General features: G+C 39.2%; 1 protein-coding gene across 4 annotated transcripts in view; it reads left to right on the top strand.

The window, feature by feature from the left end:
• The window catches only part of CLCN4 (chloride voltage-gated channel 4), a 40445-nt gene extending 19318 nt beyond the window's left edge, over window positions 1–21127 (top strand). For all 4 annotated transcript variants that reach the window (XM_040662494.2, XM_040662495.2, XM_004938401.5 and 1 more), the window contains exons 5-12: window positions 3636–3758; window positions 5710–5916; window positions 6009–6089; window positions 6633–7178; window positions 9441–9627; window positions 11997–12395; window positions 15204–15420; window positions 16870–21127. In XM_040662494.2, the coding sequence (XP_040518428.1) occupies window positions 3636–3758; window positions 5710–5916; window positions 6009–6089; window positions 6633–7178; window positions 9441–9627; window positions 11997–12395; window positions 15204–15420; window positions 16870–16960 (1851 nt within the window). In that variant the 3' untranslated portion in view covers window positions 16961–21127. The remainder of the gene's footprint in view (window positions 1–3635; window positions 3759–5709; window positions 5917–6008; window positions 6090–6632; window positions 7179–9440; window positions 9628–11996; window positions 12396–15203; window positions 15421–16869) is intronic.
• Window positions 21128–25615: the final 4488 nt, after the last annotated feature.

Below are 25615 nucleotides of genomic sequence, written 5' to 3'. Positions count from 1 at the left end.
ATCATCTAGGTGGACAATGTAAAAATTAGCTCATTTATATCCAGACTGGGCTTATGACCTCCTAGTATCATGTCACTGTGGGAAAAAGAGGGTACTTTCTTAGTTTTAGTCTTATTTTCACAGCAAAGGAGGTCCTAATGGTCTAAGATCCATAGCCTTCTGGCTGCCATGACCCAATGGATGCTGCAATATTAATAAGAAGTGTCTATTACTATTATATACAAATCCATGGCAAAGATCAGTAATACTCCAACAGAAATGTGGATTTGGCAAGTAAAAATTATGTTCTATTGCAAAAGGTTTATGATGTGGGCAAGTTCTACATGATTCCTGTCTCTTTAGAGGACTCTAGGAGGAATCATAATATACTAAATGTTACTAAGTTTCAGGATTGTTGTTATTATCATTATTGAATGTGGCTGTATTGCTTGACTTTGCATTCCACATTTGGGTAGCTGCTCTGTAGAACAGCAATGCACAGGAGGACTAATTTGGATTACATTTTAGACAAAAAGTTCTCAGGGCAATTTCCCCAAAACTACTCTATCAATCAGACATGTCTACCTTTTTTATGCGTGACTGTGACTCTTTCTCATCATAGCCAACTAAATCTGGCATTTTGAGGACTAAGATTTAGACCACTTCTTCCTTGTGGTTTTTCTGATTTATGACTGATAAACCCTGTACATATGTTCTCACTGATAACTGTGCCATTTCCTATAGCATCTCTTGAAAAATTATTTCATTCTAGTCCTATTAAATGAGCCTAAAGCAGTCTTGATGTAAATTGTTATGAAAAACATAATAGTGCATCAGAAACATCCCAGGCTATGTTTTTTCCCCTAATCGTTGTTTTGTAGACCAACAGTATTCTTCATCCCTCTGGTTATGAATTGCTTCCAAAGAGCATGTAAAGAATGTTGTAATACAAGAGAGTTTCAAAAACTCAAATTCACTGGAGCTATGGGTGCTTAACATGGCATAAGATGCCACCTAATTCAACTAGATCTCTAGCCAACATCTGGTGCCCCAGAGCTTCTGCAGATGCAGCTTGGCCCTAACTTCAACTACACTGAGCTGAATATTCTAACACTTCATGTCTAGCAGAACCAGAGGGAAGGACCACATGTCTTCCATAGCTCATGATACTGGATCTCGACATGACTCGTAACACAATCGCAGGATGGTTGAGATTGGAAGGGACCTCTGGAGATAATCTGGCCTAGGCCTGCTCAAGCAGGACAACCTACAGCAGGTTGCCCGGGACTATGCCCAAGCTGCTGGATCTCCTGTCATGAAGGTTGCAAACTGAGGAAGCCTCTCTATATTTTGGACCCACTTCCCAGCTTTGCAGTCTTGAGTCTGTCAGTACTGAACATTAAGGACGCATACTGCTATAAAGTCTACAGGAGGAAGTCTGCAAGTTATGACATCTCAAGTTGAGTCAGAATAGAGCTCTTTGCCTCTGTGAAAACAAGTGTTGGCCAGCAATGGATGGCATCCTGAGGGATGTGTTTTATTTCAAAATTTTAAGTTTGTAAGAATTGTTTTCAATTATGTGCAGCTTGTACCTAATCTGGACTGAAACCAGATCTGAAGTGTTGCTAGGTACTTGTAAACTAAAATATAAAGTTTTGCTCTGTTCCACTGCCTGCTTCATCACTATTGCTGTCAGGGTGAATCCTCAGAGCCAGTGCTGGAAAAGGTGTTAGCAGGATCATCTCCACTGATGAGCTTTTTCAGTCTCTGATTCCGGTATAGATGTTTTCTGGTTCAATGCATATAATGAATGAGAAATGACCCATTTGCTATACTGAGTTACTACTACTTCACTTCCCAAAGGATTTATTATTTTTAATCATTATAAACTACTGCAATTGGATCTGTAGAAAAACAAATATCTGGAACATGTAACAGTGACAGTTGTCCCAACGGATAGGACTGAACTGGCCAGGTAGACTCTTGTGAGGTTTTGCCACAGTGCAGTAGGTATATGTGTGACTGCAGCAATGAGCTGACAGAGTTTTCATCTAGTTTCTCAGATGTGAAAGAAGTGGAAGTAAGAAGAAATGAAGTTAGTTAGACTGAAGTGAATTTAGAAGCAGAATTGCAGCTTTATGTCAGTGTTGTAGGGCCACATTTTTGTGATGGCATTGGTCTTCGGAGTTAATCCAGGTTCACAGTATTTTGTCCTGGGACAACATATCCAGAGTTTTCTTTGGAGGAAGAGTAAATATTGCCATAGCTGTTTATAATTGAAAGCACCAGAAGAAAACAGTCATGAAGAAACAAGGCTGTCTTCAGCTGCAGCAACATACATCCATGATTGCTACAGACAGATGTCAATCACTGTAAGAGTCAGATCCATGACTACTAGGTTCTCAGGGCACTGCAGGATGATACTGTACTGTTTTTATTAGCAGGGCCAACTGCTAATGTCAGCAAGCATAAGAGGAACTTAACAAATTGTCCTTTCAAATATATCCACAAGGGTAAGGGCAAAGGTTTCCTCACTGTTTTTTCAATTGGATAGAGATCAGGAAAAATGAGGCTTAGCAAGGATTCGTGTTGTTAAGAGTTGATTTCTTTCAAGCTTGCAGAGACGCTTCACAGTGCTAGGGCTTTTTTTTAATGACTAGAAACAGAGTCTGGCCAACTCAATTAACAGGAGACACGATACAATTGATTACAGCCTATTTTCCTACTTGATTTACCACAATGTTGATATCCACACTGCTGTCCTGCAAGAGGAAAGAAAAGTGCCTTGATGTTCTTCAGCAGCTGGGCTTGCATCCGGTAGGAAGGGTTCACTGAGAGGTGAAGAATTCATACCAGTTCATGCACTAAGTTTCATCTTGTTTTTTTTATTCTGTAGTGTCATGTTGCTGGAGATCGTTTGAAAAATAAAGCTCTTTGCATCAGTCCAGTTTCTTCAACTAAGTTCTCTTTTGTCTGTGTAGGTGTGGTTTTTGAAATTTACCTAAAAATTATGCTTGTTAAGAGGGAGGGGTAGTTTAAGACAACCTTGAACAACAATTTTGACTTGGCCATCAAGAATGGCAGAAAACTTGAAGGTCACTGCCAACTGTGGTCGGCACTATGGTCCTGAACAGTCAACCGCAGCTCATGATCACTACTGTTTTGCAGATGGCTTTAATTAATGACTGGAATACTTTTAAGTTATCAGGGATATGTAATATGTGAGTGGTGTCTGTCAAGATACTGTGTTTTCAAATGATTTTCAACTCTGTCATAGATGGTATCATATAGAAAGAAAGGATTTATTTATGCTTTCACCTTCCCACTCCATGAGCTGAACTGGCTACTAATATACACAAGGATACAGTTTGAAAAGATCAGCATTTGTATGGAGAGCTGCTCTTTGGATATCCTTTATGTCCCTCACAAACTGACTGAATGGATTGGGTTAGATATATATATATTAGTATGCTGCTTCTTCACGTGGGTAGTACATTTTTTTGTAGTATATGAGGTAATTTGTCCTTCCTGATACAAAGCAGCAGCTAGCATATAAATGAAAATACCAGGCTTCATGCCATCTTCATCACTAGAAGAAACATAAGACTTACTGCACTGTATTTGTCTAACAATGTTTGTTACTGTTATTTTTCTAGGGTGCGAGTGCTTACATTCTAAACTATTTTCTGTACATTCTATGGGCTCTATGTTTTGCTTTCCTGGCGGTCTCCCTGGTCAGGGTGTTTGCTCCCTATGCCTGTGGCTCTGGAATCCCAGAGGTGAGTTTCTCTTTACAGATGAATATCTAAAAACCAAGCCAAAGAAAAGATCATTTGCTGCCTTTTCTTCTTCCAGAACTGTACTAGGAGGTAGCATAGGAAGAAACCTCATGTGCCTTCATTCCTTTGTCTAACCTGTGTTCATGGTAACAATCAGAATTTTTCATAGTAGAAAATGTTCAAATGCCACTGTGACTTGTTAACCTCTGGCAGTGAAGAAGGATGTATATTGAATTAAAAATTGACAGCTCCCTGTCATCAGTTTATTAAAGTCCAACTTTTTGTGGCTAAGGCATTTAGTCAATAAGAGATTATACAGTGTTTTCCTTGGTTGAAAGTACTTGGGCTGGTTATAAACAAAAGAAACTTCTAGGTTATACTTTAAGCAAGAGCAAACTAAAGTAAAGGGAGAGGATAACAAACCTAAGATTTCCTGAGTAACTGAAGATTTGAGATGCCCATCTTTTGAGGTGTCTGAAAAATGCCTGGCTGCAAATTGTGTCCTTATACACAATGTCATGCTGATATGACAATATTACGACAGCCAGAATCTCTGATCAGTTTTAATATTTTGCACTTTGAGCTCAAGTCCATATGTAGTTGTTGAAACAGGGACCCCTGCAATTAAAGTAGTATAACTATTCACAATTTTTGAAACCAGAGCAGTCCTTTGTTAAAAGTGCTATAAAACCATGGAGATTTTTACTTAAGAATATGTCCAAAAGAGCCAACAGTTTAAATTTTAGAGATCTTTACATACTTTCTTTCATCGAATCAAAGAATGGCTTGTGTTGGAAGGGACCTCAAGGATCATCAAGCTCCAAACCCCTGCTGCATGCAGGGCCATTAGCCTCCATATCTAATGCTAGACCAGGCTAGGCTTTTCTTTATTTGTAAGAGAAACAAGAAAATATTCCATAGCCAACTACGAAAAAAATCCTGCAAATAATTTGAAACGTTTAAATAATTTCCAGGTTTCAAAGTAGTCACATTTGTTATGCATTTGATACATCTCTAAGTAGTTTTAAAAAGTTTTCATAATTAAATCTAGTTTATAGAAAATAAATTTCAGAACCATTTATGCCATTCAAAATCAGTTTTACTGGATACCTGTCTTTGATTGCAAGAAATGCTTTTAATTGTATTTCCTGTTAAGATGAATCCACCAACACCACTATTATTTAAACATTCTCAGTCTCAATTACTTTTTTTAAACCATAGTCCTTAGAGTAGGGATTTGACTTGCAATGACACCACAACTATTCTTGTTCCCACTGCTAGAAGTGCTAAAAGTGGTCTGCTGCTAAACGTGGACATGGCTTTCCAATCCCCACTGTCATTGTTTTTATGTGGGGAAACACGTGTGTGAGTGACACTCAACTATAGTCTGTTTCCAGGGCTGCTTTCCTAACCTAAATCCCCCTGCAGTCTCTGTTTAAAGCATGTGCACTGTGCTCTGTCCTAGCCACTTACATGCCAAATTAAGAGGAAATGTGTAAAAATAAGATCTTCTGGGCTTTCTAATTTCATAATACTTGTATGCTTTTATGTCATGGACATTCCAAATATTTAGAACATTTTATTTCTTGTTTTAACTGGAAATGGCTTGTGATTGTTTATTTGCCTTTTTTTTTTTTTCTGCTTTGTTAAAGTTCATTCTAGTTTAACTCTGATCCTGTAAGCCAAGACAGTATGTAAGAGTTTCATGTTTCTATTGATCTCTGTGAGACTCCTTACTGACTCAGGGGACCACGCATAATAAAAGTAACAGTTCCCCCCTGTTCAGATATTACTGTGCGATAGCTGCCCTACCTAGGGTTTCTTTCCCTCCATCACTGTCTCTTCCCAAGCAGTCTGTGATTTTTAACTTCGTTGAGGTTTTAAGTCAATTTGCAAGTTCAGAATAGAAAAGGTTACTTCAGCTCTTCAACATGTTCTTCCTGCTTTTCAGATAAAAACCATCTTGAGTGGGTTCATTATTAGGGGCTACCTGGGAAAGTGGACACTTTTGATTAAAACAGTCACCTTGGTTCTGGTGGTATCTTCAGGCCTCAGCCTTGGGAAAGAAGGGCCCTTAGTCCATGTGGCCTGTTGCTGTGGAAACTTCTTCAGCAGTCTTTTCTCAAAGTACAGCAAGAATGAAGGAAAGAGAAGAGAGGTAAGGTTGGCTCAAATCATCCTTTATTTCCCTTTCCAGATACTCAGTGTTTCAAAGGACTCATGCTTTGTACATTAATGTTTGCTTTGTAGGTTCTTTCAGCTGCGGCAGCTGCAGGAGTTTCTGTTGCCTTTGGGGCTCCAATTGGAGGTGTACTTTTTAGCCTGGAAGAGGTGAGAGCTGGCAATTAATTTGTTTCAACAAATACTTCTTTTGATGCCTTTTTGTAAGATTCATCTTTATATTTCAAATATTTATATGCTTATTTTTCTTGTAAAGCAAAAATAAACTTTGATTTTTAGTAATAAGATTTAGCCAGGTATTTTAGCATAATTCGAATAAAAGAAGCTCACTGACTTTCTGGAAACATGTGAAAAGATTCAGTCTGTAAATGTGTCACTGTGCTGAGCTTTCTATGGCTTTAAGGCAACTGCTGCATGGGCAGACCTATGAAGCATCTGTCTTACCTTCTTTCAACTTTGTATTTAGATCTATTGATTTTTCATTGATTGCTGCTCCACCTCCAAACCTCAAAATGCCCTTTCTAATGCCTTTGTGAACACGTTCTGGCTGCCGTAACATCTGGTGTTCCTAGTACAGTCAGATGCAAAGTCACAGAAGAAACAAACTACAGCAGCCTACCGTACTCAGGTGAATAACTAAAGCCAGCAACCTCTGACACGCTCAATGAAGTGTTTGCTTGTCTCTGGTTTTAGGTCAGCTATTACTTTCCCCTGAAAACCCTCTGGAGGTCATTTTTTGCTGCTCTTGTGGCTGCCTTCACACTGAGGTCCATCAATCCTTTTGGAAATAGCCGATTGGTCCTTTTCTACGTGGAGTACCATACCCCCTGGTACATGGCTGAGCTCTTCCCCTTCATTCTTCTTGGCGTCTTTGGTGGCCTCTGGGGGACCCTCTTTATCCGCTGCAACATTGCCTGGTGCAGGAGGCGAAAAACCACCAGGCTCGGGAAATACCCGGTCCTGGAAGTTATTGTGATAACAGCTATCACTGCCATCATCGCCTACCCCAACCCGTACACCCGGAGGAGCACCAGTGAGCTGATCTCAGAGCTCTTCAATGACTGTGGTGCTCTGGAGTCCTCCCAGCTCTGCGACTACATCAATGACCCAAACATGACCCGGCCAGTGGATGACATTCCTGACAGACCTGCTGGCCCTGGAGTCTACACTGCCATGTGGCAGCTCGCCTTGGCTTTGGTGTTTAAAATTGTCATCACAATATTCACTTTCGGCATGAAGGTAAACTGGGGACTGGTGCAGAGCTCACTACGGCACTTCTCAATTAGTGCTGAATCTGTCTATATATCGCAAGGCACAAATGGGTTGCAGTCAGCAGCTCGAGTCTGTATTGCATGCTTTGGGTGCCTCTGACTTACCTTCAGCCATGTGTGGGCCGTTGTGATGCCTAATGGTCCCTTGGCCTGTCAAAACCTTGCTCTGCAGGGCCCAATCGCAGCAAAGCAACAAGCCCTGCATTTTTACACCTTTTAGTTAATTTTAGTTTAATTAAGTGAAAAAGATATCTGGAAGGGTATTTAAATCAACTGCTGCAAAGGAGCAAATACAGCGTGATTCCCACTGCAGCTGTCTTTCAGCTCTGTCAGAGATACAGACTGTTTACATTGTTGTTTGTCTTGTTGGATTAATGTCTTAATGTGCCTCAAGCTAACTGTGCTCAGGGAAGTAATAGTTTTCAGTTTACAGATTTACACATTTAGAACCTAACGAAGATTTAAAAGTAGGTGAAAACTTCTGTCTTTGAATCTTTTTAAGCACTTTAGCCTGGAAATAAAAGGGAGTGGGAGGACTGATGGATGTATAATTTGATTATTCTAGACTCACAGCTTTTTCTTCCAATCCTTTTCCTCCCCATAAATGGGTGATGAAAGATCCAAGAACAATTTATCCAAGCTTTCAATACATACAAAGCTGATTGTGGAGAGTTCTGCATATCTGAGTGCTGGAGCCTATACAAAAACGTATCTGTCTGTCTATATCTCCTGTTATCTGAGCGTGTAATTACAGATCTGATTGCAGCAGATGATATGAAGTTATTCTGAGCTTGAACTGGAGAATTATGCTCTAGAAGGCCAATTAAAATAAAAACAAAAATTTGAATTTTATATTTCTTTCATGGTTTCTCCAGTTAGGATACCCTCGATGACAAGAACAACTGAGTGGGGCTCAGGTCAGTCAGAATGGGTGACTAAGTCCAGCTGATTTCGTGAGCAGGGAGAATGAGTGGGAGTTTAAGAGTGCTTGGATATTAAAGATATCCAATGGGGATACAGGGGAAGGACTTGAAAAGAGATGCCCTTTACTACAGACTGTGATTTGTACTGGGGCTAGGAGCCAGTTTTTGCTATACTTGGTCATTAGCTAAAACTTCTGTGTTTGGTTCATTTGGCATGTAATTCTTAATTTGATATATTAAAAAATTGTTAGTAGCAACTGATAGTTTCAACTATTCTGAAAAAGAACAGATAAAATGGCCATATCCAGTAAATTTAGAGGGCTCAGTTTGACTTTATCAGGAAAATCAACAATATGTTGATAGCTCCTGCATCTGGACAATGCCAAGATTGTTAGTTTAGCTCTCTAGGAAGCTCAAGGTAAAATTTCAGAATTATGTAAAAACATCATAGAAAAATCTTTCTTAAAAAACCCCAACCTTGGTGCCAGTGGGCTCTTTGCAGTTGTTCTGAGTTGCCTTCTCCACCAGAAAATATGTCTCCAATTTGGCATCTGAGAAGAAGTTCACTTAGATGAAGAAAAATGGCCTGGTGTTTGTTTGTTTGTTGGTTGGTTGGTTTTGCTTTGGTTTGGTTTCAATACTGATTTTTTAGTGATCTGTGATTTTTCTGTTTAGCAGTCAAGAAGGAAATGATTCATAGATCTTCCAGGAAAATATATAACAATCTGAGATTAAGAAATATCTGCCTCTGAGCACTCGGCCTCCTTTCCTTAAATTTTTATTCCATTATTTGACACTTAATTTAAAATCTGGTTTGATTTAGCCTGAAAGACTAGTAACAAAGCTGTAAAATATTTCATGTGATAGAGACTGAACTCAAGATGTTATTTTCAGTTAAGCTTATTCTTGAGCCCTTGACAGAGCCATCAGCAGCTCCTGATGAGGAAGCAATAAAGGCAAAACCAGGAACATCTTGACTTTAAAAACAGACTCTGACTCAAAACCCCTATTTAACTGTCAAATTCAGTGTGATGCAGCAGGAAGAGTTCCACATGGCTTCTAAAATGCATTTGAATTATATAAAGCTATTAATATTCATGCAGCCATGCAAAGTCACTGTAGAAACCTATGGGAAAACATGAGGAACATCACTATAAGCTGCCAAAAAACCTATGAACTTCTGATCTAGCTTTTAATAAAGAAAATGGGTTTTCTTATTGCAAAAAATAAATAATTAATTGGTTGATATATAATTTCATTACTGATCATTTTTGTCAGTGCTCTCATGCTGCTGTATTTTATTCAAGATTCCTTCAGGCCTTTTCATTCCCAGTATGGCTGTTGGAGCCATGGCTGGCAGGATGGTTGGAATTGGAGTAGAGCAGCTGGCCTATCACCATCATGATTGGATCATCTTCAGGAACTGGTGCAGACCTGGGGCAGACTGCGTCACCCCAGGACTTTATGCTATGGTGGGAGCGGCAGCTTGCTTGGGTACAGTACATGCTGATCATTGTGCATGAGTAACTCCAATATCTGGGAACCTACAAATTGCTTAAGCGGGTATTGTATTTGTGTTAGGTTTCATGCTGATGTTTCTGAATGTAATAGATGTGGCGGGCTGAAGCACGGGAAGCTTCTTCAAAGGGTCACCCCAGTGGTCTACAAGAGAGAAGGCAACAAGAGTTGTCTACAAGTGTAGACAAGGCAACAAGAGAGACTTGCAGTCACCAACAGCTACTTGTAATCTGCCAAAAGAGCACAAATGAAGAAACTAAAATAAAGTTAGGTTACAGATTTCCAAGGAGGAATGATGGTGGTAATTTATGTTGCTTGCTTGCTTTTTCCCTCAGATAATGAAATCCACTGTAGCTGGGCTAAAGCTACTTCTTGTTTAGGTCGTGTTCTCTCTAGTGTGGGGAATAAACTTCTCAGGTCTGGCCAAATCTTAAGCTACATAGAAGTAAAAATTTGGGGTCTTATTATGGTTGTGTGTCAAACTCTGGTCAACTGAGTTGTCTTTTTGTTTTCATTTTGGCTGTAGGCCAACATCTGATTACATTAAATTGCTAGGATTCATTGGATTTTACAGGAATGACCCGTTAACTAGTAACGCTAGGTCATTGAACCATACCTCACATATTAAATTTCTAGTCATAAATCTGTGGAATGTTGAAGAATACCATCTGAGTGCATTTTTGTCCTATCATGCCTTTCCCTTTCTGTATGTGCATGTTTTACCTCCTTTTGTTATTATAATTGATAGAATCATTAGATGATGAAATAACAGTGGGAAAGATACACTCAGAGAAGAGCTGGAGACATTTCAGTTTCAGAGTGTCCTGTTAAAGAAACGGGATTATTTGTGTGATCATTTACTGAGGAACTGGAGGTGGGATTTGCTTGTCTAAATTTACTGTCTGTAATATAGACACTGACACCTGAGATGCACTGATACCCTTCACATTCCATACATTAAAAATGAGATACTGTGAAGTTCAGTCTCATCTGGCAGTAGACATCAGGTGAATTTATCCTTGAAGGTGACTGTTCTCTCCAGAGGCTATAAAAGAAATCTGGATGACAGCTACAGCAATGCAGATGTACAAAAACAGCTAGGATGAATCTTACTCTCAGCAAGCATAAAGCACTTTCTCTTATTCATAAATGATCTTAATGTCCATAAAAGAAATAGCACAAATTTTGCTGTGATATTCCAGTTGATCCTCTGGCCATCAGTCACTTCCTCTTTAAAAAGTGCAGTGCTTTTAGCAGTATGTTGGAACATACAATGGCATGGTCAGCACTTGTTCCTAAGGCCAGTATTCTGTCTTGCTTAGGGAAAGGCTGTAAGAAACAAAGGAAGTATTAAATGATCCTTACAGTGGTATCTCCTCTCAGCTTCTCAGACTCAGTCATTAAGACATTCCTGAGATGAAAGTTATATCCAGATCGTTGTGTTAAATAATCAAAAACTTAATTTTTGTGTATGTTGTAGAATAAAAACGTTTAATGACCTGTTTGCTGATTCCTCTCATCTAAAATGATGTTGTATTGTGAGGACTAAAAATAGCAGATTTATTACGTTTACCTTTTGAACAGAGGCAAAGAAACATTACCTAATAATTCAGTGATACATACACACTTGTCTACAGATATATGATTATTTTTATCCTTTAATGTAAACTGAAGGAGTAAGAAGTTTGCTTATAAAATGAAAAGACTAAATTGAAAAATATAACTACAACGCTGCGTAGAGCTGCATGCCTAAGTGGCCTGAAACCAAGTTGGTCTCAGTTCAAACTGTGTGTTAAGCTACTGTAATGTAGCTTGCAGTGGCCCTAAACTGTCCATACATAGAATTTTGTAACTGTGACCTACTTGAAGGTAATGCTTCAGTTTCTTTTCAGTATGAATGCTATAGGTAACCCAATGTGAAGGCCAGCTGTCAAGGCTCCCAGAGCTGTAATCCTGCCTGTCTCAGCCACGGAACTTCGCTGATTCTTGGAGTTATTTTAGAGAGCAGCAGGATTCAGTGTTAGTTTCCCAATTATCCAGTGTAGCTGAACTTTTTGCATGCCTTCCGGATTGATAGCTCAGTCTTGTAGCACAGATTCTTTGTTTTTCAAAGTTTACATCTTTGGCTTGAGCAAGTTTGCTCAATCTTTTTGATGAAAATTGCAGCAGATAAAAAATTTCTTTCTTCAGTTAAATAAGCCCCCAAATACTTCACAAAGTATAAGGGTGAAGTATTCAGCATGAATAATTTTGTAACTTTTAGACTGCAAGACACGAAAAGATGAATGAGTTGCTTAGTAGGTATATTTAAGAACTGAGGACATGACTGCTTTCTTTGTTGCCAGGTGGTGTTACTCGAATGACGGTCTCTTTGGTGGTGATAATGTTTGAGCTGACTGGAGGCCTGGAGTATATTGTACCTCTTATGGCTGCAGCTGTCACAAGCAAGTGGGTGGCAGATGCCTTTGGGAAAGAAGGGATCTATGAAGCTCACATTCATCTGAACGGTTACCCGTTTCTAGATGTGAAGGATGAATTCACCCACCGAACTCTGGCAACAGACGTCATGAGACCAAGGCGTGGTGAAGCTCCTCTTTCTGTTCTGACACAGGACAGCATGACTGTGGAGGATGTTGAGACATTGATCAAGGAGACTGACTACAATGGCTTCCCAGTTGTGGTCTCAAAAGACTCGGAGCGACTTATTGGATTTGCGCAAAGACGAGAGCTCATTCTTGCAATAAGTGAGTAGAGAGTATCAGTATGCACGTAAATTTGATTTTGTTAGGGATTTTGATAGCATGGGATGTTAACACTGTTATTCACAATTCTGTTAAGTGGAAGAGTCTGAAAAGAAGAGTCAGGGTCACAACTGCATTTCTTCCTTCACAACATTATGCCTTGCAAAAGGCATCCTAAGTTTGAACTAGCTCTGGTACCACTACACAGTGACATGACACACTATATAGAGGTAGGTACATTTTCAGCTAAGAAGTTTCAGCTTTCTCTTGCTTGACAAATTGTGCATTTGCAGTGTGGTGGCTGAGGGAATACACTGGAGAAGTACTCCGATTCCTTCTCACAACTAACTTATTGGATGAAAGCAGTAACTATTGAGTCCTGCATAAAATACTGGCTCACATACAGTTCTCTGCCTCATAATCTACCTCCACACCATTTCTTTCTCACACTGTGGAGAACTGATCAGTATCTCTAGAAATGTCCTTGTAAAATGAATGGCAACACCACCAACTGGAAAATCTTGGACCTTGTAAAATGAATGGCACCACCACTTCTAATTGCTTCAAAGCACCTCCAGGAGGATTGCATCCCTCTGTAGGTCCTTGTTCAGCAGGTAGGCAGGTCAGGTGAACTGAGGTGGTTAGTCACACTCTGAGAATATACTCGTCCATTTTATATGACTTCTGCTTTACAGTATTTGACTCTGTAAAGCTCTTCTTACATTTGGCCAGCTTCTGATGCATTGTACAAAAGGCAGAGTCTTGGACAAAATCCAGGTGACCTGTATAATGTGTATAATGTATAATGAACTTCCCCAGTGTGGAGTTGGAAGAGCAACATAGTTAACGTAGGCTGTGAACTGTGAACCCCTGAATATGAGGGGCCATTTTGCATTTGGGAGAATTAATTCACTCTCTAAGACAAAAGCCTTCTGCACAGATTACTTTGTAAAGTCATTGGCATCCATTTGCCTTGCTCCTTCTGCTAATGTGTATCTGTTTTTCTTACCCACTGATTGCAAAAATCATCTGTTCGTCTGTTTCACCTTTAATCTAAATTCTCCATCCAGTGAGACTGCACACAAAGTCCACCATTTTTATGATACCACTGAATTTGTTCAAAAGTACTACATCATTCACAGATCTCTAGAGAGATGTTTGGCTTTCAGGAGTGAAGTCATGGCTTTGGTTAATCACTGTTGTCCAGAGTCATTGCTGCCTTGGGAGCAGCAAAGTGGTAACTGAAGTACTTGTGCCTGTTGTTTTGGGTGCGTGTTCAGGAAGGAAATACCTACCTGTCAAGGGTTTTTATCAAAGGGTGGGAGTTAATTTTGATTAATGTTACCTCTTACCACAGATCATATATCAAAGAACTATGCAGCATGTTCACACTTGAAATTAGATGTATGAATCAAAACAAGATGAGACAAAGTTAGCATCATTCCTATAAATTGCAATAAGGCTTGTAATATGTGGGGTGAGAAGGTTGAGAATCATATAATATAGTGATATTAGGTTTGAGCCAAAACTGCTCCAGTTCCAGAAATATTACAAGACGAAGATCGTTAAAAGGAAAAAAATGCAGCTGGAACATGTTGGAAACCATTACTGTCTACACATTACAAGTCACAGAAGCAGATTTCTGCACTTTGATTGATGGAAATGACCTCCAAGAATATATACATATGCTTTGAGTATGTCTGATTTGCTGTACCTCTCAAGAACAGAAGCAACTTATATTAATCAAAGATAATAATTCCTACCATTTCCAAGAATTTATACAGAGAAAAAAAAAAAAAAAAGAAAAAAAAAGAAAGAAGAAAAGAAGAAAAAATTTAACCCTCTGAGCCAAACACAAGATACACTAGTTCTGAGGAGAGAGAAATTGCTTATCATTTGGAAATCCATCTCAAATATTGTAACCTGTAATGATGAATAAAAAGGAGGTAAACACTACCAAGAAAATAAATCACTTGCTAAGAATTCTTGTAAAGTCATACTTTAAAGTACAAGGCTTATGCTGATCTTGTAAATTCCTAAGTAGTGTAAAGTTCATAGTTCGATCAAGGTATGCATTGAAACTTTTGACTTTTTGAAAAGGTTCAAATACTTGTTGTTGAGAAAAATGTATCAGAGTGATTTCAAATACGCTATTTTCCTTAAGCAAATACGCTGTTTGCCAATACGCAGAAGGCTTATTTTTTCTGCCCTTTTAAAATTCAAGTATATAAACTCTATTTAAGGAATCAAGTGCAAAACTACATAATTCACTCTGAATCCCAGAGTTGTGCCAGTCTAGAATAATACACATACATCTCCTAGGTCCTTGGGATGTGAATTAGTCTTTTGCTGCCTTTTTACAACACCCAGATTTTCTCAGCTCCACTCAGAAATCTGGTAGCAAATATACAGCTCCAAGGTGACCGGAATGCCTCTTCTTCAGGCATGTAATAGAAGTTTCTGTTGTTATTCTCACAATGGAGGGAACTACACATAATCTTTTGAATTTGACAGAGATTGAATTAGTGATGTTAATGAATGTAATGAGCCCCATTTTTATTTAGGAAAGCATTATCTCAAACGAGAAGTATGTATTTATAAAAATATCATTTGCTTCACGTATCAAGGAAACAATATCTCAAGGAAATTCAAGTTTTTTTCCATGACTTCAACTTCCAGTACCTCAGAATATTTAAGACAAAAGTCTGCTACTACCACTGCTTTCCAAAGAGGAATATATTTCTTTATTGTTGATATCAAGCCTGTTTTCAAGCCTGATTCACTCTCTCCGTCTATCTTCCTGTTGCACAGAGAATGCAAGACAGCGTCAAGATGGGGTGGTGAGCAACTCCATTGTGTATTTCACTGAAGATCCTCCAGAACTGCCACCCAATAGTCCCCATCCTCTGAAGCTGCGGCGTATTCTCAACCTGAGCCCTTTCACTGTCACCGACCACACACCAATGGAGACTGTGGTAGATATATTCCGGAAACTTGGACTCCGACAGTGTCTTGTCACTCGCAGTGGGTGAGTAGAAGCTGAGTCAAGCATGCTTCAAGAATCTCAGGAGATTTTCTTTAGCATTAACAAAAACACTCCTTTTCCCGTTTAAAGCCGAGTATAGACAGTAACTAATTAATCAGCACCTCTGAGACACTCAGTTGAATGAGTTCTATTCTATTCTATTTTGTGGATGCAAAAACTAAGAAAAGTGCATCTGGTATCTCTCCAGGGAATAAAAAATATCAGACTCACAACCAAAATGGCCTTTCCCAGGTGCTCACGCCATTCTCCCACATCCTTCATGTATTGTCCTTTAGATAGGGTAAAGATAGATAAATACGTAGTAAGTTGTTCTGACTCCCACTGTAGTTTCGTATTCAACAAAGGCAATTCTGGCAAGTAGTATTGTTTGCAAATGATTTGTCTTTTCATAGGCATCCAGCCAGATTAGATGCTTATGAAGAAATAAAAGTTCATGAAAAACTACTGAAGAAGTGTGGGCAAACATGAAATCAGAAGAGTAAAAAGCTGTATGGTGTGCAATAGAAGTAACATCCCATGGTTCCAGTGGGCTTTCTGTTATTCTGGGAGCGCTGTTCATCACATGATCTGGTGATAAGGAGAAACTTTATGGCAAGATAGCAAAAAGAGAGCTATCAATTTCAAATGCAGAAGATTAAAATTGAATCTTCTGCAAAAACACTTTCTGTTATTTAAATATATGGCGTATAATCTGTCAATGCATTGTGCTCGACAATAAAAATATAAGGACCATTAATTAGGTCTTGATTTAAGGTACTCAGATTTGGAAATTTTGATCTTGATTTCTAGGACTTTCATCAGACTAACTGTGGAATAATTCTAACAATGACAGTTTCAAAACTCAGTGCCTCATTGCCTTGAAGGATTGAAAGTAAAAGCCCTGGAACATTGAGTGTTAGGAAATTATTTACACTCGGGGCCAGATACTCAATAGGCCTCATATTTCTTAATAGATACAATTCATTTATGATCACATAAATGAGAAATTATCAATCAAATTGAAAGTTATTATGATGTCATGCAGTGAGAATTTCATAAAGTCCATACTTTAGTATAGTTTATGTACTATTAAACTCCATGCATGTCCTACATAGGTCATTGGTGCCTTGTTTTGTGCTGCTGATGCTTGCAGCCTGAGTGTGGCGAAATACATTATTTTGTCATATTAAGTGTCAGTAATCGTAGCTCCTCACCGAATCATGTTCCCAACAAAAGGAGATAACAACCCAAAATAATTTAGTTAACAATCACAGTTGAGGAAGTAAAAATACAGGAAGTGTGAATGTTTTTTTATAAAAGATAATCATTGGAAAATGGAGAGTATGGACAGTGTTATATGGAAGCACTAACAAAATGTCTCTGCAGCTGAATAGGAAAACATGGATGATATATGAGATGATCATTGACCTTTCCTTTCCTTTTCTCCTCTAGGAGGCTGCTGGGCATCATAACTAAAAAGGATGTATTACGACATATGGCTCAGATGGCAAACCAGGACCCTGAATCTATCATGTTTAACTAGACTGTTAAAGGAATAAGAAAGTAATCCCAAAGGAATCCCTTCTAGATTAACACAGAGGTGTTCAGTGTTTCTTTTTATTTCAAGGGAAAATGTAATGTGTATGAGGTATGGTCTAATACGTCTCTGACAGAGGGTGTGGATGCAGGATGGCACTTATTTAATGAGGAAGGCAGTTTAGAAGCTCTGAGCAGCTGCAGACATCAAGCTGTGTTTTCTTAATGAGTTTCCTAACAGCTCAATTGGTGCATTGGTGGGTGTAAGTGATGTGGCGCTGAGAGACAAAGAGCCAGGAGCACCAAAGGGATGCAACAACATTCACAGGAACTCAGGAGGCAGGTGTGAAGACTAGCAGACACTGTTTTTTGTATAAACTGTTAACAAAGATTTGTGTTCCAAACTAGAGAGTGTATGAGCAACGTCAGATGTTTTTATTACTGAAACCATGGCTATTTATTTGCTATTGATTTATACCATTTTCATGAGGAAAGTCATATTTTAAAGTCAAAGATTTTGTCACCTTCAATTATTTTTGTAAAACTTAAGTAAATTCAGGACTGAAATTAAAGGAGCAAGAGCACATTTCAATTCACTTTAAAATATAGTGGCTGCTGCTCCCTGCTTTAGTCTGTTGAATTTTACAATTTACATATCTATACAGTTTATAAGTATACAGTTCAATATTTCAGTCAATCAGCTTTTCTTTATTAATGTTGAAACGTGACTTATTTCTAAGGAGCATGAGGAAAAACTTCTTTACTGTGAGGGTGTTGGAGCACTGGCACAGCTTGCCCAGAAAGGCTGTGAAGTCTCCTTTCTTTGGAGATATTCAAAACCCACCCGGATGTGATCTTGTGCAGTGTTCTTGAGCAGGGGGATTGGAATAGGAGATCTTTAAAGGTCCCTCCCAACCTCAGCCATTGTGTGTGTGTGATTTCCTATTTCTCTATGCAATTTTGCATACAGATACTGTAATACTTAGTATTGCGTGGTTTGCTGTGACAATAGAAAATAGCATGAAAGCCCGTGAAGGAATTTTAAAAGGCACAAAAGGGAGAATGGTATCCAGCTCTCATCAGTGCTGGTGACAATAGATTGAATACTTCACCTGTCACTCCCTGGGTAAAGAGAAATTGTCATTTTTCACAGGAATTTGAAGTTCTGCATTGATTCCTGATTCTCCACTTAGTTCCCTTCCTTCACTGGCTTTTCTTGACGCTTGTCTGCACCTGCCAAGAGATTGCTTAAGTTAATTTAACAACCACAGACGTCTATTCTGTAGCATATTTGTTCTTTTTGCTGTATCTGTTGGTCACAGGACTGCAGAATCCCTCCCCACTGCACTGTGAAAGGGATAAGGGACCAAATGGACTGAGGATGCAGTCAACAATAGAAAACCTTTTATTATTTATCTGTTTGTAGCAAGAAAACATGATTTAACACCCTCACATAGAGACCTCCAAACCACTCAGGTAAAAATGTTACATTTTCTCTGGTCCTGTATGAGATACATGGAGTCAACATTTTCTGTGTTAATACACTAGCACTTTAGTCATTACTGATTTCAGTAATACGTGACCAAATTCTACTCTCAGCAACACCTAAGCCACACTGCCCAGTGTTTTGTTAAAGATAATGACTGGATGATAATTTAGATGTTCTGAATCTCCATCAGGAGGACCTTCTGACCACCTGAGACTCTGAACTATTCATTCAGGCAGCTAAAACCTCTACTACTTTTGCTCAAATTTATACAGATAACAAAAGTTCAGGGACACAGAGGAGAAGAATATGCCAGAAGAATCAGACATAAGCCATACTACTGAGCTAACTTGAAGGCATGATCATTGTGTTCCTGAACTGAGACAACTAACCAGGTGCACCCTAAGTTAGATGCCCAAAGGTCCAAATTCCTACTCTTATCTACATTGGCCCTGCTTCCTTCTGGCAGGTGTCCGACTGCATTCAAAGTATGGCCCAAATTGTTTAAGAAAAAGAAAGGGATAGTTTTAATTTGCTAAGTACAGCGTTTAACAATAGTGTTTGCAACAGACTGACATAAATACATGTAGGTCTGGCCAAATCCCATAAATAGTAAAGTGTGTATTTGTTTTTGTTAACTAAACATCTGCAGCATGATGTATTATTAAAGGCATATTGTTAAACATAAACCATAGGAGTGAGTAACCCTTCTGAAAATAGGAAATGCAAGATAATGTTGTTGTTTCTTTTGTTTTTCTATGAAGCAATCATCAATGAAACTCATGAAAAAGCAACCAAGTCAACCACAAATCTCATGAAAAGTGGATTCCATCATCTGAAGAGGGATTTTAAAATTCATTTTAAAAATCAGTGATTTCCCCAAACTAAACCCAAAAGGGGTTTTGTACAGATGTCAGGTACTGCTCCAAATTGCTAGAATCTAACTAGACTAACTTCTGGGGGCAGTTTTTTTCTGAAATTAAAACTGAAAGACTGTGTTTTACTTTCCACTTTTATGGCTCCTAACATTAACATATGCTTGATGAACACTTCCTTCATCTTCTTTTATGTTTATATGGGAAGTAAGCGCGCAGGCTCTCCCCACTTGAACACTTCTGATTACCTCTTTTGCTCATAAGACAAGAGAAATAAGTTCATTTATTTACTATTTGAAATCAAACTCTCTGCTTCACACATGTCAAGGGAAAAAAAAGGAGGTCTTAAAGATTTCTGTGTTAGCCAGGCAAATTTCAGGCCCCATTAGAATTTATTCCATGGCAGAGCTAACTCTGAAGAGCATTCACTAGTGAGAATTTACTAAGAAAGAAGATGGTACATCAATGCTGAAAAAAATGTTGTTTCTTGAGAGAGAGATTTTGAGTCAGGTGAGATTAAACTGGTCATGAATACAAACCCAAGTCTATCTGTTTAAACTCAGTTCATGGCTATGCAGAGGCCAATTCTCCATGACACCCAGAGGCCTGATCCACTAAAATGAACAGCCCTGTGATGTTTTCTCAGCTCATCTTACTGGGTTGTGTATGAGTAGCCTTAAGGGTTTAAGAACAAGATCCATAAAACTGTCATGATGGTTTGTAAGAAACAACAACGGAAAGAACTGTGGCTTTGACTCTAGGACTACCACCCAAACAGAAGACAGGGAAATGGGGGTTCTGATCTTTTTAAACAAACATACTCCTCTTTAGAGCAGGGACTAAAATCTAGTCACCAGAAACAGCATAGCAATAGCTAACTTCAGCTGCTTGCTACTGTCAAGGCTGAGTTAAGGCTAGAAAGGCAAGAAGGCTTTGAAACAGGACAGGCTTTGCTCATCAGAAGACTTCCAGATATGGTATTTGGCTGTACCTCCTGTTGAAGTTTCTCCACTATACAGTTTTCATTGCTCATATAAATTGAATGGCTGAATGGGGAACATTCTTAATAGAAATTAATTACATGGTTTTCTCAAAAAGAAAAAAAAAAGAAAAAAGAAAAAGAAAAGGAAAAAGCAGTTCTAATGTAATAATCTTAGGTAATTGCCCATAACAAGCCCACTATTATTCACCATTTTCCATCTATATTCCCAAATGTGTCTCAGAAGTCACTGAATAGACTCCAAGAGGTATAGACCACAGCCTTAAGTATTTGAATTGATACAATCCAAAATAATAGTCACATAGCCTGATGAATCTGAAACTCATATATATTAGTATACAGTGCTTTGTTTCTGCAGCCTGTGAAATCCTCACGTTCAAACAGTTGGACTTTGATAATGGCAAACTAAAAAAGAGAGCAAAAACCTTTGAATGATGCAAATTCAGTGTTGTACCTTTGTTTTGCATGAACTGTGTTCAGTTATATTAAGCTTCTGATGTGTATGTGAAGCAACCTGTACCAGAAAGTTTATTATTGAAATGCAGGACATGGATGGCTTTAGCCATATCGTTTGGCTGTCACAGTGACACTAATTATTAATTCTTATGCTTTGATGAAGCAGAAAAAGAATGTCTAAGAATTACAGGAGACCCATTGATTCCGTGTTGGAATGACAATAGAGTTATGAATATTGTTTTGTTGTTGTATTTTTTTTTAAATCATGGTAGAAAACAGTACATATGTTGCACCTTATCAAAAACAATGTTTGGAATCTATTTTTTAAATAAAACTGATGACTTACAGGACTGGGAATGTTGCTTGAATGTATTACTAATTGGAGAATTGTATCTCTTAATAGCTCTGTACAATTTTGATGTTTTCCTTTCCCACCTGTAAAAATAACTCAATTCTAATGCATAATATAGGATATCTAATTCAGTTTTTGGTTACCCAGAATGAAGTTGAGAGTTAGGAAGTCTGTATTTGATAGCATGAGACCTCCCTTAAAACTTTGTCAGAGGAGAACTTTTGTCTGGTAGCAAAGAATACAGGATTCATCTGATTAATGTACTAACAAATAGACAAATACAAGCAAATAGAAAGGCACTGTGGCTTTATGTGGATGAGACAATGATAAATAGCTTATACCAAAAAGTATTCGAGATTTCAAGACCATGCTCCATGGAACAAATTTGCTAAGACTGACAGTTCAGCAATATCCTCATTTAAGATAAGTTACTTACTTTAGAAGCTGGTGCTGGAGTATCAGGGCCCACAGCTTGTTCTATGGATTGCTGTAGCCCTAACATGGCCAAAGAAGCCCACACCAAAAAGCTGGGAGGCAACAGGCTTGCAACAGCTTAAACAAGCAGTAATAATTCCTTTAGTTTGTAGTTGGCCTTGAGGGACTGAGCCTTAGACCTGCCTGTCATCACTTCTGATGGCAGAGCCAGGAAATGGAAGAGAAAATGTTGAGAGGAATGCAGTGCTGCCCTGTTACAGCTATGCACCATGCATCCTGGCCTAGGTGCTCATTTTCATTAAACCAAATGTCCTATTGCCATCCACGTGCCTTTTTGCTCCTTCAGGAACCCCCTCCTCCCTATGTATTTGCTGCAAGAAGCGTAATTCCCCGTGCTGTCCTGCTCCTCTGCTCCAGCTCCAAATGCAGTCTTGCTTCCAGTTTCTCCCCACTGTGGTAGCTCAGCCCTCCAGACACTGACTTACAGACTGCACCCCACACAAAGATGTTGCGCCCGTCATTGATGCACACAGGATTCTGCATTGGTCCCTGCTGGAGGACGTGAAAAATCTGGTAGTGTTATTCGCATTGGTATCTTGTACTGAGTTTTCTGATTGGTTTTCAGCTTGATATCTTAATGCAATACCAAAACGGTGAGCTTTCCAGAGAAATAGTTACTGTATTCGTACAGCTCAATCTACGCGTATTCACTGTCTCAAGCAGTGACTGGTGAAGCCACAAAGAATGCAAATAGGCTGGGAAGCGGCTGTGACAATTGCATTCCTGAAGCACCTACTGTCTCTTAGGCAGAATTTGACAGGAAATACGGACCTGTAGCTGCAGATTTAGTCAGCAGCTCTGCATCCCTTCTTTTATCTTCCTTGCATTCTGAGCATAATTAATGTGCTCCGTTTGAGCATATTACAAGCACAGCTTGAGCACAGTTAATGATTTCAACCCATGCTATCTTCAAAATGATCTTGTATAGTCAGGGTCAAAACAGTCTCAGTATTCCTATGGATACAGTGTCACCCAGCTTCTTCAGCTGTGTTTCATTTGAGAAAGGATTCTGCAGCCTGAACAAACAGTGCTCAGCTCCCTGTGGACATTTGTAAGGCCCCTGCAGTCCATCTCTGCCTTGCACAGCTTTTGCAGCAATGTCTACTTGGGCCAGCGCTCATTCTGGAGCCGATTAAGCAGCCTTAATGCACCAAGATTCAGTAATGGGTGCAGGAAAAATACTGACAAACATAATAAACATGCAAATTATTTAGGAAGCAAGACAGTCAACAATTTTAGCTATAGAAAGTTGCTTTGTTGTCTCAAAGTTACATGCACAACGGTGTCTTACTCTCAAGAGTACTACTACATGTGTGCTACACTTGCTAGTTGCCTCACTAGGAAGGAGAAATATGGAGAATTAAGCTAAATCATAACACTATCTATCTCTTTTCTTTTAAAGTTTGCCACCAGGTGCCACGGAAAGATATTTTCACGTTACGAAGCCCTAAGATTTATAAACTATGCTGAATTTGACATTGTTATGAAAATTGCATTTTGTCTGAGACAAATTTCCCTCACCTAACACCCACAGTGAATCACCATGGGACACCAAAATCTCTGAATAAATTAGAGGGGATAGCCAGATTCTTGAAGTCTTCCAGCCTGGTTAAAGAAACACCTAAGCTCTGCTGAACTTCAGAAATGAGAGAGAGGACATAAATTCTACCAAACCTCATCATGGTCCCAGTCAGCACTAAGTTCATGAAAACCAAAGTACAAGAGGTACTATCTCCAGACCTTACCTTTTTCACAGTAGACTCACTGTCAGAGATTCTTGGGTTCTGGGAGGGCTGGGATGCAGTCAGCATGTTAGGTAAATGTGCTGATTCCCATTGTACTGGCTCTTCTGGGTATTGAGTGGCAACTGACCTTCTTAGGCCAGCACGGCTCACCCTTTTCTAACTGCTACTCAGATTGGGTATTTGGCAAGTGGAGAGCAGCATTGTCCTACAAGCACCTTACAAGGCTTCTTCTCAAGATGTCTCAGAGGGATGTTCTGAGTGACTCTGAGATGCATGTCATGATTTATTTTATAGGGAGCTCCAGACTCATAATCACTAGACTGAGGTCAGCCACATTTTCAGGCATTGCTATAGCCTGAATACTGTCCTTGGCTGTCTTACTTGCAGTAGGGATACAAGCATAGAATAGATGATGTCTGAGTTTGCCTCTTTAAAATTACTCACTTCTTAATACATCTGTATATGTTGTATCTGGACTTCTAAACAGTCGATTCACAGTTATAGATTCCTGAAAGTATTTCTCTGGTACTGAATACCCAAATGGTCAAATGACTGAAAAAAATTCTAGCAAATCAATCCCAAGAAAAAAAAAATGTCTAACTTCCACTTGTTACTGGCCAGAATTATTTAAAATTCGTCTATGCTATCACTGTTTGAGATCAATCATCATTTCAATTGTTGCAGTAATTCGTGATTTTTAATCTCCACCCTGCTTTTAATCACCTGTTTTGTATTTATATTATACATGCATATTCAAGTGGTACTACAATTAGAAGTACAACAGAAGCATATTCTGTTTGGCTGAAGGTTTTCATGTCACAGATATTCAACATTTAATCTGAATTATGTTTTGGCTACGTCTCAACTTTTAAGGAGTGCTCCCACAAAGCACTAGTCACAGAAGCATAGGGAATAAGTCATAATCTGTGCTTTACCTCTCCTTTCCAAGCCAGGGGGGGAACACACATGAAATCATTCGCTTTCTCTCTGCCAAGTTGGTTTTGGGCAACAGAAATCCCTGTACTTTCAACAGCTACAGCAACTCGAGATTAGTAAAGCTCAACATGCCAGACTGCTGCCTTCCAGATACAAAGGCACCATTCCAAGTGTAACAGTTCTTTCTCTCTAAGGATAACCAGGTATGGAAGGTAACACTCTTATCTCCCTTCTCCTTTTCTTACTTCCCTGATCTGCTTTGGATGCTGCTGCCTTTCCCTTCATTCAGCCTCACGTTCCAGCCCACTATGTCTCTCTGCTGCTGCTGCAGCTTTTTTTGTTTTGTTTTGTGTTGTTTTTAGTTATTACAGAAAAGCCCAAGCCCCAACCAAATCAACATATTTGCTATATTTGCTCTTTCTGTTTAAGTGGAGTTGCTGCCCAGCCAGAACACAAATTGGCAAGGAGGAAAGTCATTAACTGAGCACTATTTTAGTTGCCAGCATTATTTCCATAGAATATACATTCAGTGCCGGTGAAATCTAAAAGACAACCTGTCATGGGATCAGGACTGATTTACCCATCTGATGGCCTGGTATCTACTGACCACAGCACCAGATTCCTTCTCAAGTTTCAGTGCTACGGAGGGAGAGGCGGAATTATTTGCCATGCCAAGATCCCTTTTTCTCAGATCGCCCCGTTCATGATGATATCTTGAGTTGAACAATCTCTGCCTCTCTTAAAGAAGCTGAAAAGTTCTCGGTGAAAATAACCAAGGCTGAAGAGAAAATGGCTTCTTAGCGGTGAATACATTATCTAATTGTATGGAGAAGCGAGAGCAGAACCCCAGGCTCCTGCCTGCCAAGGGACTGCCAATACCACTGAGACATTTGTGTTAGGGAAGTGGGTCTGTGTGTGCAGGGAAACAAAGGAACTGTGAGAGGAGGTTGGTGTAAGTGTCAAAACCAAGTGTTGTGAGATCTGGCTGGAAATTCAGCCCAGAATGAGACCTGTGCAGAGGCAAGGTTTTCTGCACATCCATCCTCCATGGCGGCTCCACACTGAGATCAGCTTCTGCTGTTTCTGTTGTGAGTGCACAGATTTACATAAGACATAACATATGAAGCATGAGGTTGTCATGTCAGCCTGCTAATAGTATTTTCTTCACTATAAAATCCAGCAGCAGCTGTGACAGACACAGCAGGAGTGAGAAGCAAGACTAAAATTCCCTGCTAGGGCAAGGGAGGATGCTGCCTGCTGCTTGATGGCCAGCCTCTCAAAGAGCAAGGGACCGCTCTTGTGGATCAAGCAACATGA

The sequence above is a fragment of the Gallus gallus genome, chromosome 1 (assembly GCF_016699485.2).
Source record: "Gallus gallus isolate bGalGal1 chromosome 1, bGalGal1.mat.broiler.GRCg7b, whole genome shotgun sequence".
Taxonomy (NCBI): domain Eukaryota; kingdom Metazoa; phylum Chordata; class Aves; order Galliformes; family Phasianidae; genus Gallus; species Gallus gallus.
The sequence above is the reverse complement of the archived record's forward strand: the minus strand, read 5'-3'. Positions and strand labels throughout refer to the sequence as shown.